At 41.6% G+C, this 20,244-nt stretch overlaps 1 protein-coding gene across 5 annotated transcripts in view; it reads left to right on the top strand.

Moving 5' to 3' along the window:
- KIF13B (kinesin family member 13B) overlaps positions 1-20,244 on the top strand; it is a 208,059-nt gene that overhangs the window by 87,156 nt on the left and 100,659 nt on the right. For all 5 annotated transcript variants that reach the window (XM_042445221.1, XM_042445211.1, XM_042445238.1 and 2 more), the window contains exons 8-11: positions 206-340; positions 3,296-3,408; positions 4,625-4,736; positions 19,021-19,233. In XM_042445221.1, coding sequence (XP_042301155.1) covers positions 206-340; positions 3,296-3,408; positions 4,625-4,736; positions 19,021-19,233 — 573 coding nt within the window. The remainder of the gene's footprint in view (positions 1-205; positions 341-3,295; positions 3,409-4,624; positions 4,737-19,020; positions 19,234-20,244) is intronic.

Below are 20,244 nucleotides of genomic sequence, written 5' to 3'. Positions count from 1 at the left end.
CAGGAAGTCAAGACAGATCCTACCTTTCAGATAACTCTTGTTCCCCTCCATACCTTCAGAGATGTCCATGTCACGTTTCTTTCTCCCCATGTAATGTCTTCAAAACACTCTACTAGTATAAAGCGCTTTGAGCTAGTGTTCTGTAATCCAGAAACACCTCTCTGCATTTCTTAATGCTGGTGCTTTGTGACTTTTTTTTACTTAGGACATAGAGTCTTTGATGTCTGAAGGGAATAAGTCTCGGACAGTCGCCGCAACCAATATGAATGAAGAGAGCAGTCGATCCCATGCGGTTTTCAAGATCATCCTCACGCACACCTTGTATGATATCAAATCAGGGGTAAGTTGAGTTGAGAATGACCTAGGAGTTTAATGCTGCATTATTAGAACCATAGTTTTCAAGACGAGGGAAGTAATACTCCTATAATATTTTGCACTAGTCAGGCCTCGTCTAAAGTACTGCATTCAGTTCTGGCCCCCCATTTTAGAAAGGATATAGAGAAGTTGCAGTGGATTCAAAGAATTTTTGAAAGTACAATTTTTCAAAGTTCCAGACCCATTTCATTTTATCAACAAGCCCACTTCAAATGGGAAGTAAATCTTGTTGGGAAGTGGCCTGGTTGGTGTTAACCTGAGATTTGTATTGAAATTGCCTTGGTTAGTGCTGTGGTTCTGGTTTCCTCTATTTCACCTCAGTTAGCCTGCAGGCATTGGCCTCTCTGGCTGCATCCACACTGCAGAAATAATCTGGGTTGACCCCACTTTAATTTGAACTGCCATGACTCAGTGCTTTGGAATTATGGGAATTGTAGTTTGAGAATTCAGCATGACAATTCAGTTTGACATTGAGTCAGAATGGTTTATTTCTGCATTGTGGTTGCAGCTGTTGTCATTCCAGCAAGAAGGCTGGAAAATAGTAATAATAGCCAGACTTTAAAAATAAATGCAGTGTGTCCTTGTTATCCTCTGGGGTTTGGTTCCAGAATCCCCCGTAGATAACTAAATCCGTGGATTCTCGAGTCCTGTTAAATACAGTGGCACAGCAAAATGGTGTCCCTTGTATAAAATGGAACATCAAGGCTTGCTATTTGGAATTTACCATATTTTCCGGCATATAAGACGACTGGGTGTATAAGACGACCCCCAACGTTTCCAGTTAAAATATAGAGTTTGGGATATACTCGCCGTATAAGACTACCCCTCTTCCAACACACACCAAATAAAAATGTAAAAAACATCAGATTTGATTTCAATATGGCAATTTTAATTAAAATGCTTATGACATGCAGATACTTAGCAGGAAAACTTGTTGTATACAAAGCCTGCTTGGATTGGTTAGCTCTCCCTGCCTCCCCAGCCCTCCCTGTCTCCAAGAGCAGTATTGCAAACTACAGTATACTTTTTTTGAATATTTTCAAGCCGTGGATGCTTGAATCTGTGGATAAAAACTCCGTGGGTAAGGAGGGCCTACTGTACATGAACACTCAATTTAAAAACAAACAAACTACAGTTCCTAGAATTCCATAGCCTTGAGCCATGGCAGTTCAAATTAAAGTGGGGTCAAACTGGATTATTTCTGCAGGGTCTGAAAGGCAATGTTGAGAGAACAAGGCAGCATGTCTGAAACGCTCCTCCACTTTTGGTCTCATCAGTCCCAAGGTGGCAAAAAATGCAGTCAGCCCTCCAGATCTGCGGGCTCCAGATCCACAGATTCAACCAGGCATGGATTCAAAAGAGGCAACCAAATGAGATGTGAAGCTGGAGAGACTGAGGATCTGTTTTTTCCTTTCTTTCCCTGTTTTAAGTTCTCTGATCCCCTTCGTTTCTTTGCTTTGATCTCTGCCAAGAGAGACTGAACCAAACCCTCTCTCCACCCGTCAATCCATTCTGTTTACAGACTCCCATAAAAGCAAGCAGCGTGGTGCCATCTGAGCCTCCGGCCTCATGGATCAATATTGTCTGTCACTGTTTGAGCAGAGTGTGAGAGGAAATGGATTCAGACAGGTTGCCCTGCTAGACTCTCAGAGAGAAAAAGACCAAAAATCCCATCCAACAAAGAGACAGAGAGTTAGTGAGCTAGCTAGTCAAAATTCCTGTTCAGTTCAAGAGATCAAAAACTACAATATCTCACATCTGCCCCCCCCCCTCCAAAAAAAAATTGTGACTCAAACTTTAGCCCAAAGGCGTTCAGTGAGATCAGATCTTGCCGTGTTTTATATACAGGCTGAATCTCCCTTGTCTGGAATTCTGAAATCCGAAATACTCCATAATTGTCCACATGGGTGTCTGAGTTAGTCACCTCATTCACACTGCAGAAATAATCCGGTTTGACACCATTTTAACTGTTCTGGCTCAATGTTGTGGAATTCTGGGAAATGGACTTGGTTATGGCACGAGAGTAAAGCTATAAGCCAGGGCAGTTAAAGTGGTGTCAAACAGGATTATTTCTGCAGTGTGAATGCACCCAGTGAAACCTTTGCTTTCTTACTGTTCAATGTACACAAACCGTGCTTCATGCATAAAATTATTTAAAATATTGTATATAAAATTAATTCAGGCTAGGTGCACAAACCCCCGGGTGACCTTGAGCAAGTTACACTCTCTCAGCCTTAGAGGATGGCAATTGCAACTCCCTTAGGAGGAAACATGCCAAGAAAAACTCATGATAGATTCACGTTAGGGTTGCCATAAACTGAAAAGTATTTCAAGGCACACAAGTCAGAATCAATTTGAAGGAACATAGTGAATCATTGAGAGCCAATATGGTGTAGTGGTTTGAGTGTTGGACTAGGACATGGTGGGGCCTGGGTTCAAATCCCCGCTGAGCTGTGGAAACTCCCCAAGTAACTTCAGACCGTCTCTCAGCCTTAGAGAAAGGCAATGGCTAACTTCCTCTGGATAAATCTGACTTAGAAAACCCTAGAAGAGGGTCACTGTCAGTTGACTTGAAGGTACCTAAGGATCACAAGGCAGGTAGATAAGGCCATAGCTGATACCACACTGCAGAATTAATGCAGTTTGACACCACTTTAACTAACATGGCTCTATATGATGGAATCCTAGGGTTTGTAGTTTGTTATGGGACCAGAGCTCTCTGACAGAGCAGGCTACATATCGCACAAAACTTACAGATCCCAGAATTTCATTGAGCCATGGCAGTTAAAGAGGTGTCACACTGCTTTAATTCTGTAGTATAGATGAAGCTTGAGAGATTTTTAAAAATGCAGAAATTGTCATAGCAAGAGTGGGAGGTTATGGGGTGTTTTTAGACTAATGGCTCCTTTTCTTTTCACAGACCTCCGGTGAGAAAGTGGGCAAGCTGAGCCTGGTGGACTTAGCCGGCAGTGAAAGAGCGACCAAGACAGGAGCGGCAGGGGACAGGCTGAAGGAGGGAAGCAACATCAACAAGTAAGGCTTTGTTAATAGGGAACTGGATGTTTGAAATTGATGAATACAGGATACATGTGCCTCAGTATTCATTCATTCATTCATGAGTATGACTTGAAAAGAGGAAAGACCATTATTTTTGATTTCATGGAAAGAGAGATGTGTTCCCTCGATGTCTGGATGAAAAGGAGGCAACTTAACTTGGGTCCAGTCCACAACTGCAGAAATAATCCCGTTTGCTTTAACTGTCCCGGCTCAATATTAGAGAATCCTGGGAACTGTAGTTTTGTGAGCTATTTAGCCTTCTCTCTGAGAGCACTCTGATGCTACAAAAAACTCCAATTCCTGGGATTCCCTAGTCCTGAGCCAGGGCAGTTAAAGCAGTGTCAAATTGGATTATTTCTGCAGTGTGGATTAGACCTTAGCTTGTCTAGATTTCTCTACACCCTGATGCTACTGTCTTGTATGTTCTCTCTTCCCCCCCCCCCCCCAGGCGTGTTTCTTTCAAAAGCAGAAACCTTTCTCTTTTTAAATACTCTGCCCTCAAAAACTGACAGTACGAACTGGTCGAATTCAGAAGAAAACAACCACTTTTAAGTGAATCTTGACAGGGGAAGTATAAAATTTGACTATAACTCTCAGTCCCCATGTTGGCTGGGGCATTCTGGGAGTTACAATCCAAAAGTGAGCCAGAGTGGTTTAGTGAGTGTTGTACTAGGACTCTGGAGACAAGGGTCGGAATCCCCACCCAGCCATGGAAACCCTCTGGGTAACATTGGGCAAGTCACACTCTCTCAGCCTAGTGGGAAGGCAGTGGCAAGCTTCCTCTGTACAAAACCTTCCAAGAAAAGCCCTATGATAGGTTCAGTAGGTTTGCCATCAATTGGAAATGACTTGAAGACACACAACAACTGCATAGTCCAAAAGCAAATTCCCCCAAGCTCTTGATTCTCCCTTCCCCAAGACCTTTTTGTTGCCTTCTGGTTCTGTAAGTGCTTAGTCTTTGTGTGATTACTGCTTAGTAATCTGTGTGTTTATTAATGGTTAGGTTTTATCCTAACCATTAAGTTTCACCCACAAAAGTCCCGATACCAGTGACATGGCTGTGACCCATAAGTGCAGCTAAAATATTTCTGTTAGATGGGGGGGCAGATGCTGCTAAACTTGTATGACAGCCTGTTTGTGGGTACTGATTGCTATAATATTTCAAAACCGTTTCCTCCACTCTCCCATGTAGGTCTCTCACAACTCTTGGGTTGGTCATTTCTGCCCTCGCAGATCAGGCTGCTGGCAAAAATAAGAACAAATTTGTTCCATACCGTGACTCGGTGCTCACTTGGCTACTCAAAGTAAGTCAACAACTTATTCAACATCTCAGAAAGGAGTATAAGAAATCTCTGCTCTGATCAGGTGATGCCTACATACAGTCTCTTTTCTGTCCCTGTGCTTGCTAGTGTAAAAGATGTAAATCTTGCAGACTGTCAGCTTTAGCTGTTACACCAGCTGCATCCTTCCTAGAGCTTCAAGATCTGAAGATGGTAGTATGTGTGCTGATAACCTCAGGGCTGGACTTCTGCAATGCACTCTACATTGGGCTACCATTGTACCAAGTTTGGAAACTTTAATTAGTTCAAAATATGGCAGCCAAGTTGGTTACTGGCACTAGGAGTGATCATATTATTCCATTAATAAAATCACGCCACTGGTTGCCATTTACGTTTTGGGCAAGGTGCAAAGCAACATACAAAGCATTGGTTGTTACTGTTAAAGGCCTACATGGTTTGGGGCTGGATTACCTATGAGCTCTACTTCTCCTGTATAATCCATCTTGTACTTTCTTGTCCTCTGAGGGACATTTACTTTGGTCAGCCAAAACTAGGGTAACAACTGCTAAACAGGAGACATTTTCTTCAGCCGCCCCCAGATTGTGGAATGACTTGTCAGAGGAGATTCATCAACTGGACACACACTCTTGAGTTTAAACAGCAGTAAAAACTAATTTGCTTTGTCAGGTCTATTCAGATGATTTTTAAAATATGAGTTTTAAAGTATATACAGGTTGAGTATCCCTTAAATACTTCTAACCAGTCTGAAAGTAATTTTATGCATATTTTAAATAATTTTGTGCATGCAACAAATTTTGTGTACACTGGGCCATCAGAAAGCAAAGGTGTCACTATCTCTGCCATCCACAAAAATGTTTAGGATTTTGGAATTCTGGATGAGGAAGACTCAGTACTAATTGTTTTAACATGAATTGGTTTTATATGTTCTTTAAACTGGTGTTATGTGTCTAATTTGTTATTATTCCCTATCTTAATCCATAGGGAGAGGCAAATAAGAAATAATATTATTTATTAATCATCATCATCATCATCATCATCATCATCATCATCATCATCATCATCATTTGTGTTAGGCCTGTGATGGGAGGGAGAGTAAATGAAAATTGCAGCAACCTGCCAGCAGCAAACAAGAAACCCCAGACCTTTGTTTGGAGTGCAGGTCCCAGAATTCCACAGCCAGCATGGCCATATCAGCTGTGGGTTTCTGGGACTTGTAGTTCAAAGAAGAAACCTGTCCATGCTCTTGGGGAACCCACAGTATTGCAAATGCTTCTGAACTGTAGTTTTTTGTGGGTTTTTCGGGTTATGTGGCCATGTTCTAGAAGAGTTTGTTCCTGATGCTTCACCAGCATCTGTGGCTGGCATCTTCTGAATTGTGTCACAATCCCCTGTGACTGTTGCAAATCTTCTTATTCCATATCATACTCAGGGAGATGCTTACCTGCACATGGAGCCTGGAACACTTTTGCTTTCTAAAAGATCTGCACATATATCCCTTCAGTTCCCCTTCTGTGGCTTCCCATGCCACTTTATTCATAATCCATCTCTGGCTGACTTGTGAGTTGGTTTGCTGAGAGGGACAGATAGAAATACCCCCACCTACCCACCCCTGCTGTTTGATCATGAGTTCTTAACCTCATGTAACCCAAGTTTACCTAGTGTCATGGCTAACCTCAAAGGTTTCCGGCTAAGATGATTAGCCTTTTGCTTCTGCCCAGCAGGGGGAAGGTAATCATTGACTGTGTCTAGCCATTGCAGGTCAAAGGAACGGGTTGGAAGAGGTCAACTGATCATTTCCCTGCAAAAGGCAGCAGAGACAGGATTGCTCTGTGTGTCCTAGAAGGACATCCAGTTCAGTGCTTGCAATTGGAGAAGCTGAAAGAAAGCACTGTGAAGAGCTCCAGGAAGGCTGAAATTAAGCCATTTGACTCAGCTCTTTCTAAATCACCAATGTTGTGTGTGTGTGTGTGTGTGTGTGTGTGTGTGTGTGTTTTGGCTGAAATCCAGTTGCTTCTCCCAAATTGACTAGAATGGTGAAACAGAGTGGTTCCCAATAGGCAAATGGGCCAGGCAGGGCTGCATTCTATTCACCCTACGTGTTCAACTTACATGCTGAAAACATCATACAAAAAGTAGAGATAGAATGAGAAGAAGGAGGAGGGAAGATAGGAAAAAGGAACATCAACAACCAGGTATGCGGATGATACCATAATAGTAGTGGAAGACATCACAGAGTTGGAAAGGGTATTAAGGAAGGTTAAAGAGGAAAGTGCAAAGGAAGGATTAATGCTGAAAATAAAGAAAACAAAAATTATGACCACAGAAGAGATACATAAATTCAATCTAGACAATGAGGAAATTGAAATAGTTAAATAATTCCTGTACCTAGGATCAAATATAGACAGGAATGGTGACTGCAGTCAGGAAATAAGAAGAAGACTGAGAATGGGAAGGGCAGCCATGAAAGGACTAGAAAAACTACTGAAGAGTAAAGATATACAATTGAGCACAAAAGTTAGAATTGTCAAAGAATTGTATTCCCTGTCACTATGGATGGATGTGAGAGCTGGACTGTAGAGAAAACTGGCAGAAGAAAAATCAACTCATTTGAGATGTGGTGCTGGAGAAGAGTGCTTAGGATACCATGGACAACCAAAAAGGCAAATAGATGGGTCCTAGAGCAGATCAAGCCAGAGATCTCATTAGAACCAAAATTAGAAAATTGAGACTTATGTACTTTGGCCATATAATGAGACTGCATGGATCAATAATGCTAGGAAAGGTAGAGGGAAGAAGAAGGTGAGGAAGACCATATGCCAGATGGATTGATTAGAGCAGGGGGGATAGGAGCATGGGCTTGAAGGAACTAAGTAGAGGAGTGGAAGATAGGGAGTCTTGGAGGTGTTATGTCCACAGGATCCTCAAGGTTGACTTGGGGGCAGTTAACAAATCACCATCGTCATCATTATTTATTTCTTAACTGCCTCTCTCCATGGATCAAGGCAGGGAACAAAAAAAAATTAACAGACACACCACATCAGTTAAAACACATCAATTAAAATACACATCAGTTTAAAAGGACATACATACAATTTAAAAGGAGAAAATATACACATATTCAAAGAAACCATATTTAAAATTCACAATTTAAAAAATCATCTGGGTAAGCCTGCCGGAAGAGACTGGTTTTTAATGCTGTTTTGAATTCAGACAGTGTATTCAGCTGTTGCATCTCTTCCGGCAGGTCATTCCACAGTCTAGGGGTGGCTGAAGGAAAAGTCCTCTGGCTGACACTTGCCAACCTAGTCCTGGCTGACTGGAGTAAATGTCTGCCAGAGGACTTGAATGTATGGACAGACTGCATATGTTCTGCTCTAGTGGGGCTTATTTCTCATCAGGTTGGTGTCAACGTCAGCCATATGAATGAGAAATTGTATAGAGTCATGGGATCATTCATTGAAAGCCATGGGCTTCCATGGGCCATTGAGTTAAACCCCTTGCTTAGTGCAGGATTTCCACTAAAGCAGGGGTTTCCAACCTGAGGTGTCCATACCCCCAGGGATTGTGAGATGGAATTTCAGGGGATACGACAAAGAATGGCTTGTGTCCTTGCGGTCATGAGTCATCACTCATTTTTTTTCTGAATAAATTAGAATCAGTTTAGATTTGCATTTTATGCACTGGGTTAAAAGCTCATTTTTTAAAACTTCAGATCCTATACGCACCACTACACCATCTGGCTCTTATACACACTCTTTCTCTCTCTCTTACATTTAAATTATGATTGTATTTGCATTATTCCATTATAATTGGCCTCATAGAACCCAGAGAGAGGTGTGTATGTACCTTCAAGTCACCTGTCGACTTATGGTGACCCATGAATTTCACAGGGTTTTCTTAGGCAAGGAATACTGCAAGATGGTTTTGCCAGTTCCTTCCTCTGAAATATAGCCTACAGCATTTGGTCTTCATTGATGGTCTCCTATCCAGGTACAAACCAGTGCTGACCCTGTGTAGCTTCCAAGATCTGAAGGGATCTGGTGCCGTTAGGGTATCTGGTCTCCAGAGAGAGGCACACTTAGGTTAACCAAAGGTACCACAACACAGTCTTTCATACTCAGTTGTATTTAAAGCAAGTGTATTGCCTTGTAGTGTTTTTTCAGTGACCTTTGCTTTTCCTACTTTTCTATTCCTGTGGCAATGAAGATGCAGATGAGTGGGTTCCACCTCCCTCTTGGGTGACCTTTTAATGTCCATTTGACTAATTCAACCGTGAAGCTAATAGTGCAATTTGACCTTATCAGTATGAAGGCATTGTAGGTTAGTTTTATGAGAAGATATGAGAACTTTGCAGAAGGGCCTATCTCTGCTTTCCGGAAAATGTGGCTGAAGTGAGACGGCATGCAGCCTCCATGGCTGTTTTTGCTGCCTTTGACCTTTCTGGCCTCCCAGGACCATTATTTTTTGGGGTGGAGGAATCAATTGGGAAGCCCCCAGGGGGCACGATTCAATGTTTTAAAATTTGCATGGCCTCTTGCACTGTTCAACACTTTAAAAATGTACATTTTTTCAAAACCAGACAGAATTTTTCAGCCATTCCCAGTTTTCTGGTTTTCGTGGTCTTTTGGGAGGGTGTGTATGGCCATTTTGGGCAGTTTGTACGGACCTAGAAATTCCCCGGGACAGAAAATTGCCCTCAGACCTAGAACAATTCCCCATTCCTGGTTTAGGATTGCAACTGGCTGCAGGATTGATCTTATGTTCATACATTTTTGTGTTAAAGCTTTATTAAACATATTCTCAGACGTCTATGCAAAGGTATGTGAGGCTGAGCTTCAGCCATGTGTAGAACACCTTCCCTAGCCTGGATAAGAGATTGAGGAGTGCAGCTCTAGCTCTTGGCCATATTTAACAACCAGCAACATAATGGAACAGGGAAAGCACCTGGAAGAACTGCAGAAATCTGGGCTTGAACCTGGCAGTGCCTGGCATCACATTTTAAATCCCGAATAAATAGGATGAGGTATTTCTTTGTACATGGTACAGCAGAGAGAGCAGGGAAGGCGGGGGGCAGGAGAGAGAAAATTAAATCTGAAGATACAATTCCTTTTGCTTACTGCCAGTACTTTCATGCCAACACATTTTTGGCTGGCTTAGTCATCTTGCACAATTATTCATTTCTCTGCCTCCCTCAAGTATTTCATTAGTGTTGATTTGTTTTATGCGCCATTCAAAGGTGAATCCTTGGACAGCTTTCTCTGATGGTCCTTAGAGGCCATAGTTCTTCCTTTTTGGTTACCTTTCCTAAACTCTCAGTCATCCCACATATCTGTCTTGATTTCTTGAGGAACTATAACTTCCAAGATTTCCTTATACTGTAGAAGTTTTTTTAAAAAGATGTTTAAGAATTTGTAAGTGGCCTTACAAAGAGCCAGTGTTGGGTAGTGATTTGAGAGTCAGACTATGAATCTGGAGATCAGGGTTTGATTCCCCACTCAGACATGAAAACTCTTTGGGTGACCTTGGGCGAATTGCACACTCTCAGCCCAGAAAACCCCACGATAGGTTTGCCTTAGGGTCACCATAAGTTAGAAACAGCTTGAATGCAAAAAACAGTAAGTGGCCTCACAACAACTTGTACCACAATAAAGGGAGATGAGGAGAACCTTCTCAGTACTGGTATCCTATTGAAGATCAGTCCTTGGTATATTTATTCCTATAATAAGGAATAATTTAGGAATAAAATAGTTGTGGTGTGTATTGCATAAGAGAAATAGTTTTGCTTGTGTACTTACAGCATCCCTGTGCAGCATAGTATAGTCGGTCCTCCACATTTGTGGCTTTGACTTTTGCAGATTTGATTATTTACGGATTTGATTCATATATTCTCTCTAGGAATCTCTATGTCTTTCAACATGATTCTGTGGCCAACTTCCACCAGAGGTCTTGTGGGAGGACCTAGAGAAAACACTTCTCTAGGCATTTATAGGTTCTCTAACACAGTTCTGTGGTCAACCACTAGTAGACATTTACCATAGAGTTATTTTGGAGGAGCTAGAGATCCACTTTTAGGGGGAGTCCTGTATCTCTAACTCCAGCGTATGTGGTGGGTCCACTGTAGTTATTAGAGTTGTCAGAGTGAAAATTGGAGAGAGAGCTTCTGTCCCTTTAGTGGCTGTGCAGAGGAGGGAATTTCAGAAGGTATGGCTTGTCCTCCTCTGCACAATCATGGAAGCCCTCTCCAGTTTCCTCTCCAACAACTTAGTAGTTGTGAACATAAAGCATGTGCTAATTCTACCCCAGCAATGATGGATAGTGATGCTTCATTTCTATAAGACATCTTTTGTTCATGTCCTGGAGAAAAGGTGGTATCATCATAGCATCCGCAGGAAAAATCAGAGATACATCGACATGTCCACATGGGCCAGAATACTCCAGGAGCAGCCTGTATTAGCCATGAAACCCATGGGGTGACCATAGACAAGTCACATGCTCTCGGCCTCAGGGGAAGGCAATGGCAAACGTCCTCTGAACAAATCTTGCCAAGAAAACCCCTTAGAGCTGCCATAAGTCAGAAATGACTTGAAGAGAGGTACCAACAAATTCTCCATGTTTGGTGCTGAACTGGTCAGATGTCATCAGTATAGTTCACACCAGAACCAGGTATTGGGCCCTCCGTCCTCTGGACTACTTACCAGAAGATCATAGAATCCTAGAATTCTAGAGTTGGAAGAGACCCCCAAGGGCCGTCCAGTCCAACCCCATTCTGCCATGCAGGAACTCTGAATCAAAACATCCCTGACAGATGGCTATCCAGCCTCAGTGTAAAGACCTCTAAGGAAGGAGACTCCACTACACTCCGAGGGAGTGTGTTGCTCTGTCAAACAGCCCTTACTGTCAGGAAGTTCCTCCTAATGTTAAGGTGGAATCTCTTTTCCTGCAGTTTGCATCAATTGTTCCGCGTTCTAGTCTCTGGAGCAGCAGAAAACAAGCTTGCTCCCTCCTCAATATGACATCCCTTCAAATATTTAAACAGAGCTATCATATCACCTCTTAACCTTCTTTTCTCCAGGCTAAACATCCCCAGCTCCCTGAGTCGTTCCTCATAGGGCATGGTTTCCAGACCTTTCACCATTTTAGTTGCCCTCCTTTGGACACACTCCAGTTTCTCAATGTCCTTTTTGAATTGTGGTGCTCAGAACTGGACACAGTATTCCAGGTGAGGTCTGACCAGAGCAGAATAGAGTGGCATTATTACTTCCCTTGATCTAGACACTATACTTCTATTGATGCAACCTAAAATGGCATTGGTCCTTTTAGCAGCCGCATTACACACAAGATAAGGGTAGGACATTTTACTGTATATACTCAGTATAATTCTAGAAATTTAGGTCACAAAATTGACCCAAAAAACCTGACTTGACTTATCCACAGGTCAGTGTAAGTACTGTATCTTAACGCTTATTTAAAAGAAGGAACCATCTCCTGATGAAAGGGTATAATCTATCCTGGAAGCACTGGCCTTCCCCTCTGTCATCCATCCAGCCTTAAAAGTGAGCATAAAGAGTTATGTCTCCTGAAATTTTGCTTTGCTTCCTCCTTTAGATCCTTTGCTATATGCCCCTAAATTTTACCCTCGACTTATCCATGGGTCATATCAAAATACATCATTTTGGCTCCAAAACTTGCCCTCGATTTATACATGAGATCGACTTATAGTTGAATATATACGGTATTTGACCCTTGTGGACAGGACCTTAGAGAAAGTCCAACATACTTTGGCCAATGTATATTTTTATAGCCTTCTTCAGGGCTTATTTGAAATTTTAACTACAGAAATTTGTGAAGCAGAGTATCTCATTTGATTTACTGGGCAAAAAGAAGGAGGCATAACATATATACTATCTGAGATGGTTTGGGCTTGCTTTTTAAATAAAATAGATATCTTTTAAGCACTTTGAAGTGTGTCTCCAGTTTTTCTTGTGGATTCTATTGGGTGCTCTCCCATTCTTTGTATTTTTGGTGCTATAATAGGAACAACAGCAATACCTGAGCATCCACTGCTGCCATCATTCAGTTAGTTTCAAAGGTACTAAAATATCCCTTTGCATACTAATTTTCCAGACTAACTCAGCTGTGTCTTTGAAGGTTGCTACCATTATTTTCTTTTCCCTGTGGCACTGAATCCCCATCAAGTTCTACAATGAAAATTCATTGCCTTTGGGAAAAGTAAACAACTTTGATGCCAGTGGGGACAGAGAGATCCTTTGGGAGCAATTCCATCCAAACTGACAAAACATCTGAATGATGTTGCCTTAGATAGGATCAGAATCACACAGTTACAAAGAGTGACAGTACTTGAACAGGCCACATTGTTTTGTGGATTTGGCTTGGAGAAGAGAAGAGGGAGAGGTGATATGATAGCCATCTTTAAATATTTGAAAAGATGACATGTAGAAGATGGAACAAGCTTGTTTTCTGCTCCTCCAGAGACTAGGACATGAACCAGTGGATTCAAATAACAAGAAAAAAGATTTCACCTAAACATTAGCAAGAATGTTTTTACTGTAAGAACTGTTCAACAGAGGAAGTAAACTGCCTTGGAAGGTGGTTGACTCTCCATCTGTTGTTGTTGTTGTTGTTGTATGCCTTCAAGTCATGTTCAACTTATGGCGACCCTAAGGCAAACCTTGAGGGAGCCCTTGTGACACAGTATTAAATTTTGGTACTGCAGCCATTCACAGCCACAAAGTTGTGAGTTTGGTCCTTGTCAGGGCTCCAGGGTCCACTCAACCTTGCATCCTTCTGTAGGTCACTAAAATGAGTACCCAGCTTGTTGGGGGTAATTGGCTTACAGATTGTAAACTTCTTAGGGAGTTCTTAAGTGCACTTATAAGAGGTATAGAAATGTACTTGCTATGTTTTCTATCACTAGGGTTTTCTTGGCGGGATTTCTTCAGGGGGGGATTGTCTTTGCCATCCTCTGAGGCTGAGAGACTGTGACTTTTCCAAGGTCACCCAATGGATTGTCATGGCCAAGCAGGGATTCAAACTCCAGTTTCATAGTCCAGCACTCAAATTACTGCACCATACTGGCTTTTCTCCATCTTTGGAGTTCTTTAAATAGAGGTTAGATGGACATCTTTCAATAGTGCTTTAGTTGTGTATTCTTACATGGCAGGAGATTGAACTAGATGGTCACTTGTGGTCTCTTCCTACTCTACAATTCAATGCTGCCTCAATTGCATTTTGTAGAGAGGCGGGATATAAATAAATTTTATATTATTATTATTATTATTATTATTATTATTATTATTATTATTATTATTATTATTATTATTAGTGGTTTTATGATATCTCACAGATTCCTTGATTCTTGGGTGGAATCTGAATCACTGATGGTCCAAAACTCCTATCAGTAACATCTGATAGTCTGTGACACCAAGCATCATCATCATCATCATCATCATCATCATCATCAATAATTGCATAGTTCTGGTAATGTGAGGAAATAGGTGCAGTCTCCTGTCCCCAGTTGCTAAGCTTTGATTGATGTTGTACATCCAAGCTGCAGTGCAAAGAGATCTTGTAGCACAGTGGCTTCCAAACTTTGGTCCTCCAGGTGTTTTGGACCTCAACTCCCAGAAGCCCTAGCCAGGTGGACCAACTGTCAGGAATTCTGGGAGCTGAAGTCCAAAACGTCTGGAAGACCAAAGTTTGAGAATTACTGAAGAACAGTGATTCTCAAACTCAGAGCATATGCACCCTACATACTTCCATGGCACTATTCTCTGAAGATGCTAGCCGCAGATGCAGGTGAAACGTCAGGAATAAATTCTTCCAGAACATGGCCACATAGCCCAGAAAACCCATAAAAAACTATGGATGCTGGCTGTGAAAGCCTTCAACTTCACATTAGGGTTTTGGAGTTTGGTTCCCAGAGTCCCAGATCATTGGCCAAGCTGGCTGAGGCTCCTGGGACATGATGTCCAAAACACCTGAAAGACCAGTTTGGGAATCACTGTTCTAGCACCTTTGAGTGCTACAAGATCTCTTTGCATACTGTTTTACAGACTAACACGGCTATATCTTTGAATTCTAGCTACTGTTTTACCTGCCTTATCGCCTCTCTGCTACACCCCATAATGGAGTAATAATAGCAGCCTGTCACACAGGGTGGTTGGAAAGATTTCCAAGATCCTATCCTTGAAGCACTTTGAAGGTTTGGCGTGTGATAGGTTAAATGCTTATTACAATGACTGAGACTCTTGTGGACGCAAGCACTTTAATTCATATCATGCCTTTCCTCTCTAAACAGTCCAAAGAGATGGACCTTGTAAGGCCGATCTTTATCTTCCCCCATCCTCCAAAGAAGGTTAGATGGATAGCCTGATTTGCTTCTGGTTCCAGCCTGGGTTTCCCATCCCTAAACTAGCCATACTTGCTCCTACGCTCTGGTTTCAAGTGATGAGGGTTGTTGTGAAAAGCATAAATTCACCACAACAATTAGAGAGAGAGAGATTTTAAAAACATGCTTAATAATGCCTGCTGGCAGTTCATGATCTAGATTTTCTAGGCCATGTAATGTATAGAAATCCTTCCCGGTGCCTGCACCTTGTTTAGGGGATAGTTTCTCTTTCTCTCCCCCCTCCATCCCTTTTTCTTTCATTCTTTCCTTTCCAACATTTTTGTCGCTCACATCCCATAAACATGGAGGGAGCAGAATCCAGTGGTGCGGTACCTGCTTTGGGCATGCAAAGCCCTAGGTTCATCCCCTAGTACTTTCAGGTGAAAGCGTTGGACATTTATTTATTTATTTGCCCTTGGGTGAGTCACATACTTTCAGCCTCAGGAAACCTTATGATAGGGTTGCCTTTGGGTTGCCATAAGTGAGAAATGACTTGATGGCAGACAACAGCAACAGTTAACAGTGCTGATGTGTTCCTGGGCATGACTTCTTTAACAGAAATCCTGGTACCAGAGGCAGAAATAACATAGACAGAATAGGTATAGGTCTTTGCACTACTAAAAATGAAGAGCAGTTTAACACATTTCAGTAAACTTTTATTCATAACTAACAAAATGCACAGGTGAAGTGAAGCAACAAAGGTAACCTTTGCATAAGTAAACAAAAGTTGCATCCACGCTACAGAAATATTCCAGCTTGACACCACTTTAACTGCCATAGCTCAGTGCTATGCAAATTCTGGGAATTGTAGTTTTGCAAGACATTTACCCTTCTGTGTCAGAGTGCTCTGGGGCCACAACAGACTACAGTTCCCAGAATTCCATAGTGCTGAGCCATGGTGGTGTGAAACAGGAATATTTCTGCAGTGTGGATGTAAGCAAAATCATTTTGAACCTTCTAGACACCACTTGAAAACTCTTTCAAAACATATCTCTCAAAAAGTTGAGAGAAAATAACTTTGGTGCCAGTCGGGACAGACAGATCCTTTGGGAGCAGCTGCAACCAAATTGATAAAACATCTGGATGACGTTGCCTTAGATAGGATCACAATTTGCAGAGTAACAAAATGCAAAACAACTTGAACAGGCCACATTGATTTGTATGTTTGACTTGGGGGAGAGAAGAGTGAGAGGTGATATGATAGCTGTCTTTAAATATTTGAAAGGATGTCCTGTAGAAGGCAGAACAAGCTTGTTTTCTGCTGCTCCAGAGAATAAGGTGTCATTTGCACTGCAGAACTAATGCAGTTGGACACCACTTTAGTTGCCATGGCTCAATGCTATGAAGTCTTGAGATTTGTAGTTTGTTGTGGCATCAGCACTCTCTGACAGATATCTCACAAAACTACATGTCTCATAATTCCATAGCATTGAGACATGGCAGGTAAGTCATGTCAAACTGGATTGTTTCTGCAATGCGAATGTAGCCTAAGTCATAGAGCAGTGGCTTCAAGCTACAGGAACAATTATTCCACCTAAACATTAGGAAGAGTTTTTTTTACTGTAAGAACCACTCAGCAGACTTTATTTTATTAATTTATTGCACTTGTATCATGCCTTTCTCTTAAAATCTGATTCAAGGAGGCTTTCTTTTTCTTTTTCCTAGATTCCACTTTTCTTGTGATTTCCATTTTTGTGTCTAAATTTGTAAATCTGTACTTCTTGAACATGCTTCAGGGAGCCAGCAAGGAAGGCTTACCTGCTTCCCTCTTTTCTCTGCTTTGCTGTCCCTACGTGCTCAGCAAGGGAGTCCGGAGGGAGCTGCTACTTACCTTTTCTGTTGTAGGCAGACTCACGCCGCTACAGTAGAATCAACTAACACAGAATCCTGCTCTTTTCCAGCTCAGGTTTTATTGCATTGTTTACTACAGATACACTGCTACAACCTGTCATCAAAAGTCTATACTTCACCATCCTCTTGATGCCAATGATGTTTTGAGAAAAAAAACATTCAGCTAGATTAAGGACAAGGAGGAATGGGGAGGCGAGGCATCCATGTAAAGACTTTGTAAAAAGGAACTTCACTGTTAGAAACTTGGTTAACTGGGGAACAACAACAACAACCCAGCCCTCCATATCCACAGATTTTTTTATCCATGGATTCAAGCATCCACGGTTTCAAAATACTCCAAAAAGATACAAATTCCAAAAAGTAAATCTTGATTTTGCCATTTTACTATGCATTGTATTTAATGGTACCTAAGCATTCATGGATTTTGGTATCCACAGGAGGCTCTGGAACCAAATGTCAACAGATACCAAGGGCCCACTGTAATAATAATAATAACAACAACAATTTATTATTATTATTATTATTATTATTATTATTATTTACCCAGCCCGCAAGGCTTGAGGTGAAGTATAACATAGATCAAAACACACAAAACTATTTTAAACATTAAGATAATATGCATAAACACATTAATATCATCCAACATAAAATTAACAATACACTGATTCATAGAGTAAAATCAACTGGGCAGGTCTTGCCAGAACAGAGACCTCTTTAATACTGTTTTAAATTCAGACAGCTATTGAATCTCTCCTGGCAGGTCATTCCACAATTTAGGGCCAGCCGATGAAAATGTCCTCAGGTGCCATGTCTGTTCCTGCCTGGTTGAAGTAAATGTCCCTCAGAGGACTTGAATATATAGATTATACAGGAGGAAGAGGAGATCTCTTAGGTAACCTGGACCCAAACCACATCTCTACGTCCCACCTTTCTCTGCGTATGCAATTCAAAGAAGCTCAAATAGATTAAAACAAAATATTATTTTAAAAAACCTAATCATTACAATAAAAGCATTAAAAATAATTGAATAAGCCATATTAAAACAGAGAGTCAGCGTGGTGCAGTGGTTTGAGTGTTAGACTATGACTCTGGAGACCAGGGTTCAATTGCCTGCTTGGCTATAGAAACCCACTTCCTTGGGTGAGTCACATACTCTCAGCCCACAAAACTCCCATGATAGGTTTGCCTTGGGGTTGCCATAAATCAGCAATGGCATGAAGGCACACAACAACAACATATTAAAACTATGCTAGCTTAAAACAGCATAAAAGCTTTTATATGTGTGTGTGTGTCAATGAGAATACAAGTGTAGTGCACATGCACATGCACACACATTAAAATACACTTTTGCACAGCCCTCTGATTCCCAAAGGCATGTTTGAATTTTAAAAAACTCCTCCTGATGTCAGAAAGAGCAGAGAAAGGGTCAGCCTAGGTTCTTTGGGGAGGGAGTGTCACACTCCTGGAGCAGCCACCAAGGAAGCCCTCTTCTGTGTCTTTATCATTTAGGCATGTGATAATAAATGAGAGAAAGGTGTAGTGGTTTGAGCACTGGACTAGAACTCTGCTGATCGGAGTCAGATCCTGGCTCAGCCATAGAAACCCACTGGGTGACTTTGGGCAAGTCACATTGTCTCAGCCTCAGAGGATGGCAATAGCAACCCCCCTCTGAAGAAACTTGCCAAGAAAACCCCATAGGGTTGCCATAACTCAGAAACAACTTGAAGATACACAACAACACCAGCAAATGTGGTAACAGTGTAATTGTGAAACAACTCTCCCTTGGATATCTCAAAACCTGTGCAGGGTTTGCTTGTTGTTTTTCCATGTGAAATCATGAGTGAGTGCTTAGTTCAAGCGATCTGTTTCTCTGAGGATGCCAGCCACAGATGCTGGTGAAATGTCAGGAATAAACTCTTCTACAACATGGCCACATATCCCAAAAACCCCACAAAAAACTATCTGTTCTTGTCTGCATAAGTATTCAAAACTTGCCAAAATCTCTAATTCTTTGACCTCTCTTTCTAGGACAGCCTTGGTGGCAACAGCAAAACTGCTATGGTTGCTACGGTCAGTCCAGCCGCCGATAATTACGATGAGACTCTATCCACCCTGAGGTACGCCGACCGGGCCAAGAACATCGTGAACCATGCCGTGGTGAACGAAGACCCCAACGCCCGAATTATCCGAGAATTGCGGGAGGAAGTGGAGAAACTCAGGGAGCAGCTCACCAAAGCTGAGGTGTTGTGTTGGGTTCAGGATTGTCTCATTTTATTTTATTTCATTTGTTAATTTTTATTTAATTTTGTGGCCTAAGGCAGCTCACAACGGAGACTGAAACAAAGTACAATCAGTCCTCCACATCCACGGATTTTGTTATCCACACATTCAAGCATCCACGGATTGAAAGTACAGTCAGCCCTTAGCCACAGATTCTTTACCCACGGATTCAAGAATCCATGGCTTGAAAAAAGTATAAATTCCTAATAGCAAGCCTTAATTTTGCTATTTTATATAAGGGACACCATTTTACCAGGCCACTGTGTTTAATGGGACTTGAGCATCCACAGATTTTGGTATCCAGAGGAGGCCCTGGAACCAAACCCCAGTGGATAACAAGGGCCCACTGTACTATATAGCAAACCAAATAAAACAAACAAAAAAAACCCCCCACAGTTATACAATCAGTCCTCTGTATCCACAGATTCTGCATCTATGGAGTCAGTCATCCATGGCTTGAATTTTTTTTTTTAATTCCAAGAAGCAAAGCTTAATTTTGCCAGTTTATATAAGGGACATCATTTTACTATGCCACTGTATACAGTGGGCCCTTAGTATCCGCTGCGGTTTGGTTCCAGGCTCCCCCTCGTAGATACAAAAATCTGTGGATGTTCAAGTTTCTATAAATACAGTGGCATAGTGAAATTGTGCCCCTTATATAAAATGGCAAAAACAAGATTTGCTTTTTGGAATTTGTATTTTTAAAAATATTTTCAAGCCATGCATGCTTGAATACATGGATAAAGAATCTGTGGATATGAAGGGCTGACTGTATAATGGGACTTGAACATCCACGGGTTTTGGTATGCACAGGAGGGCGAATAAACTTTCTTTGGAATCAGATGGAAAGGAGAGATAGAGTTGTGTGTCATCAGCATATTAATGACACCTCAGTTTCATGAGCCATTAGAGCTTTTTGGCAGAGAATTCTAAGTACCGCTCCCTAAACCATAAATCCCATGTTACCATAGG

Source organism: Sceloporus undulatus, chromosome 1 (genome assembly GCF_019175285.1).
Source record: "Sceloporus undulatus isolate JIND9_A2432 ecotype Alabama chromosome 1, SceUnd_v1.1, whole genome shotgun sequence".
Taxonomy (NCBI): domain Eukaryota; kingdom Metazoa; phylum Chordata; class Lepidosauria; order Squamata; family Phrynosomatidae; genus Sceloporus; species Sceloporus undulatus.
This window is presented reverse-complemented; position numbering and strand designations above follow the sequence as displayed.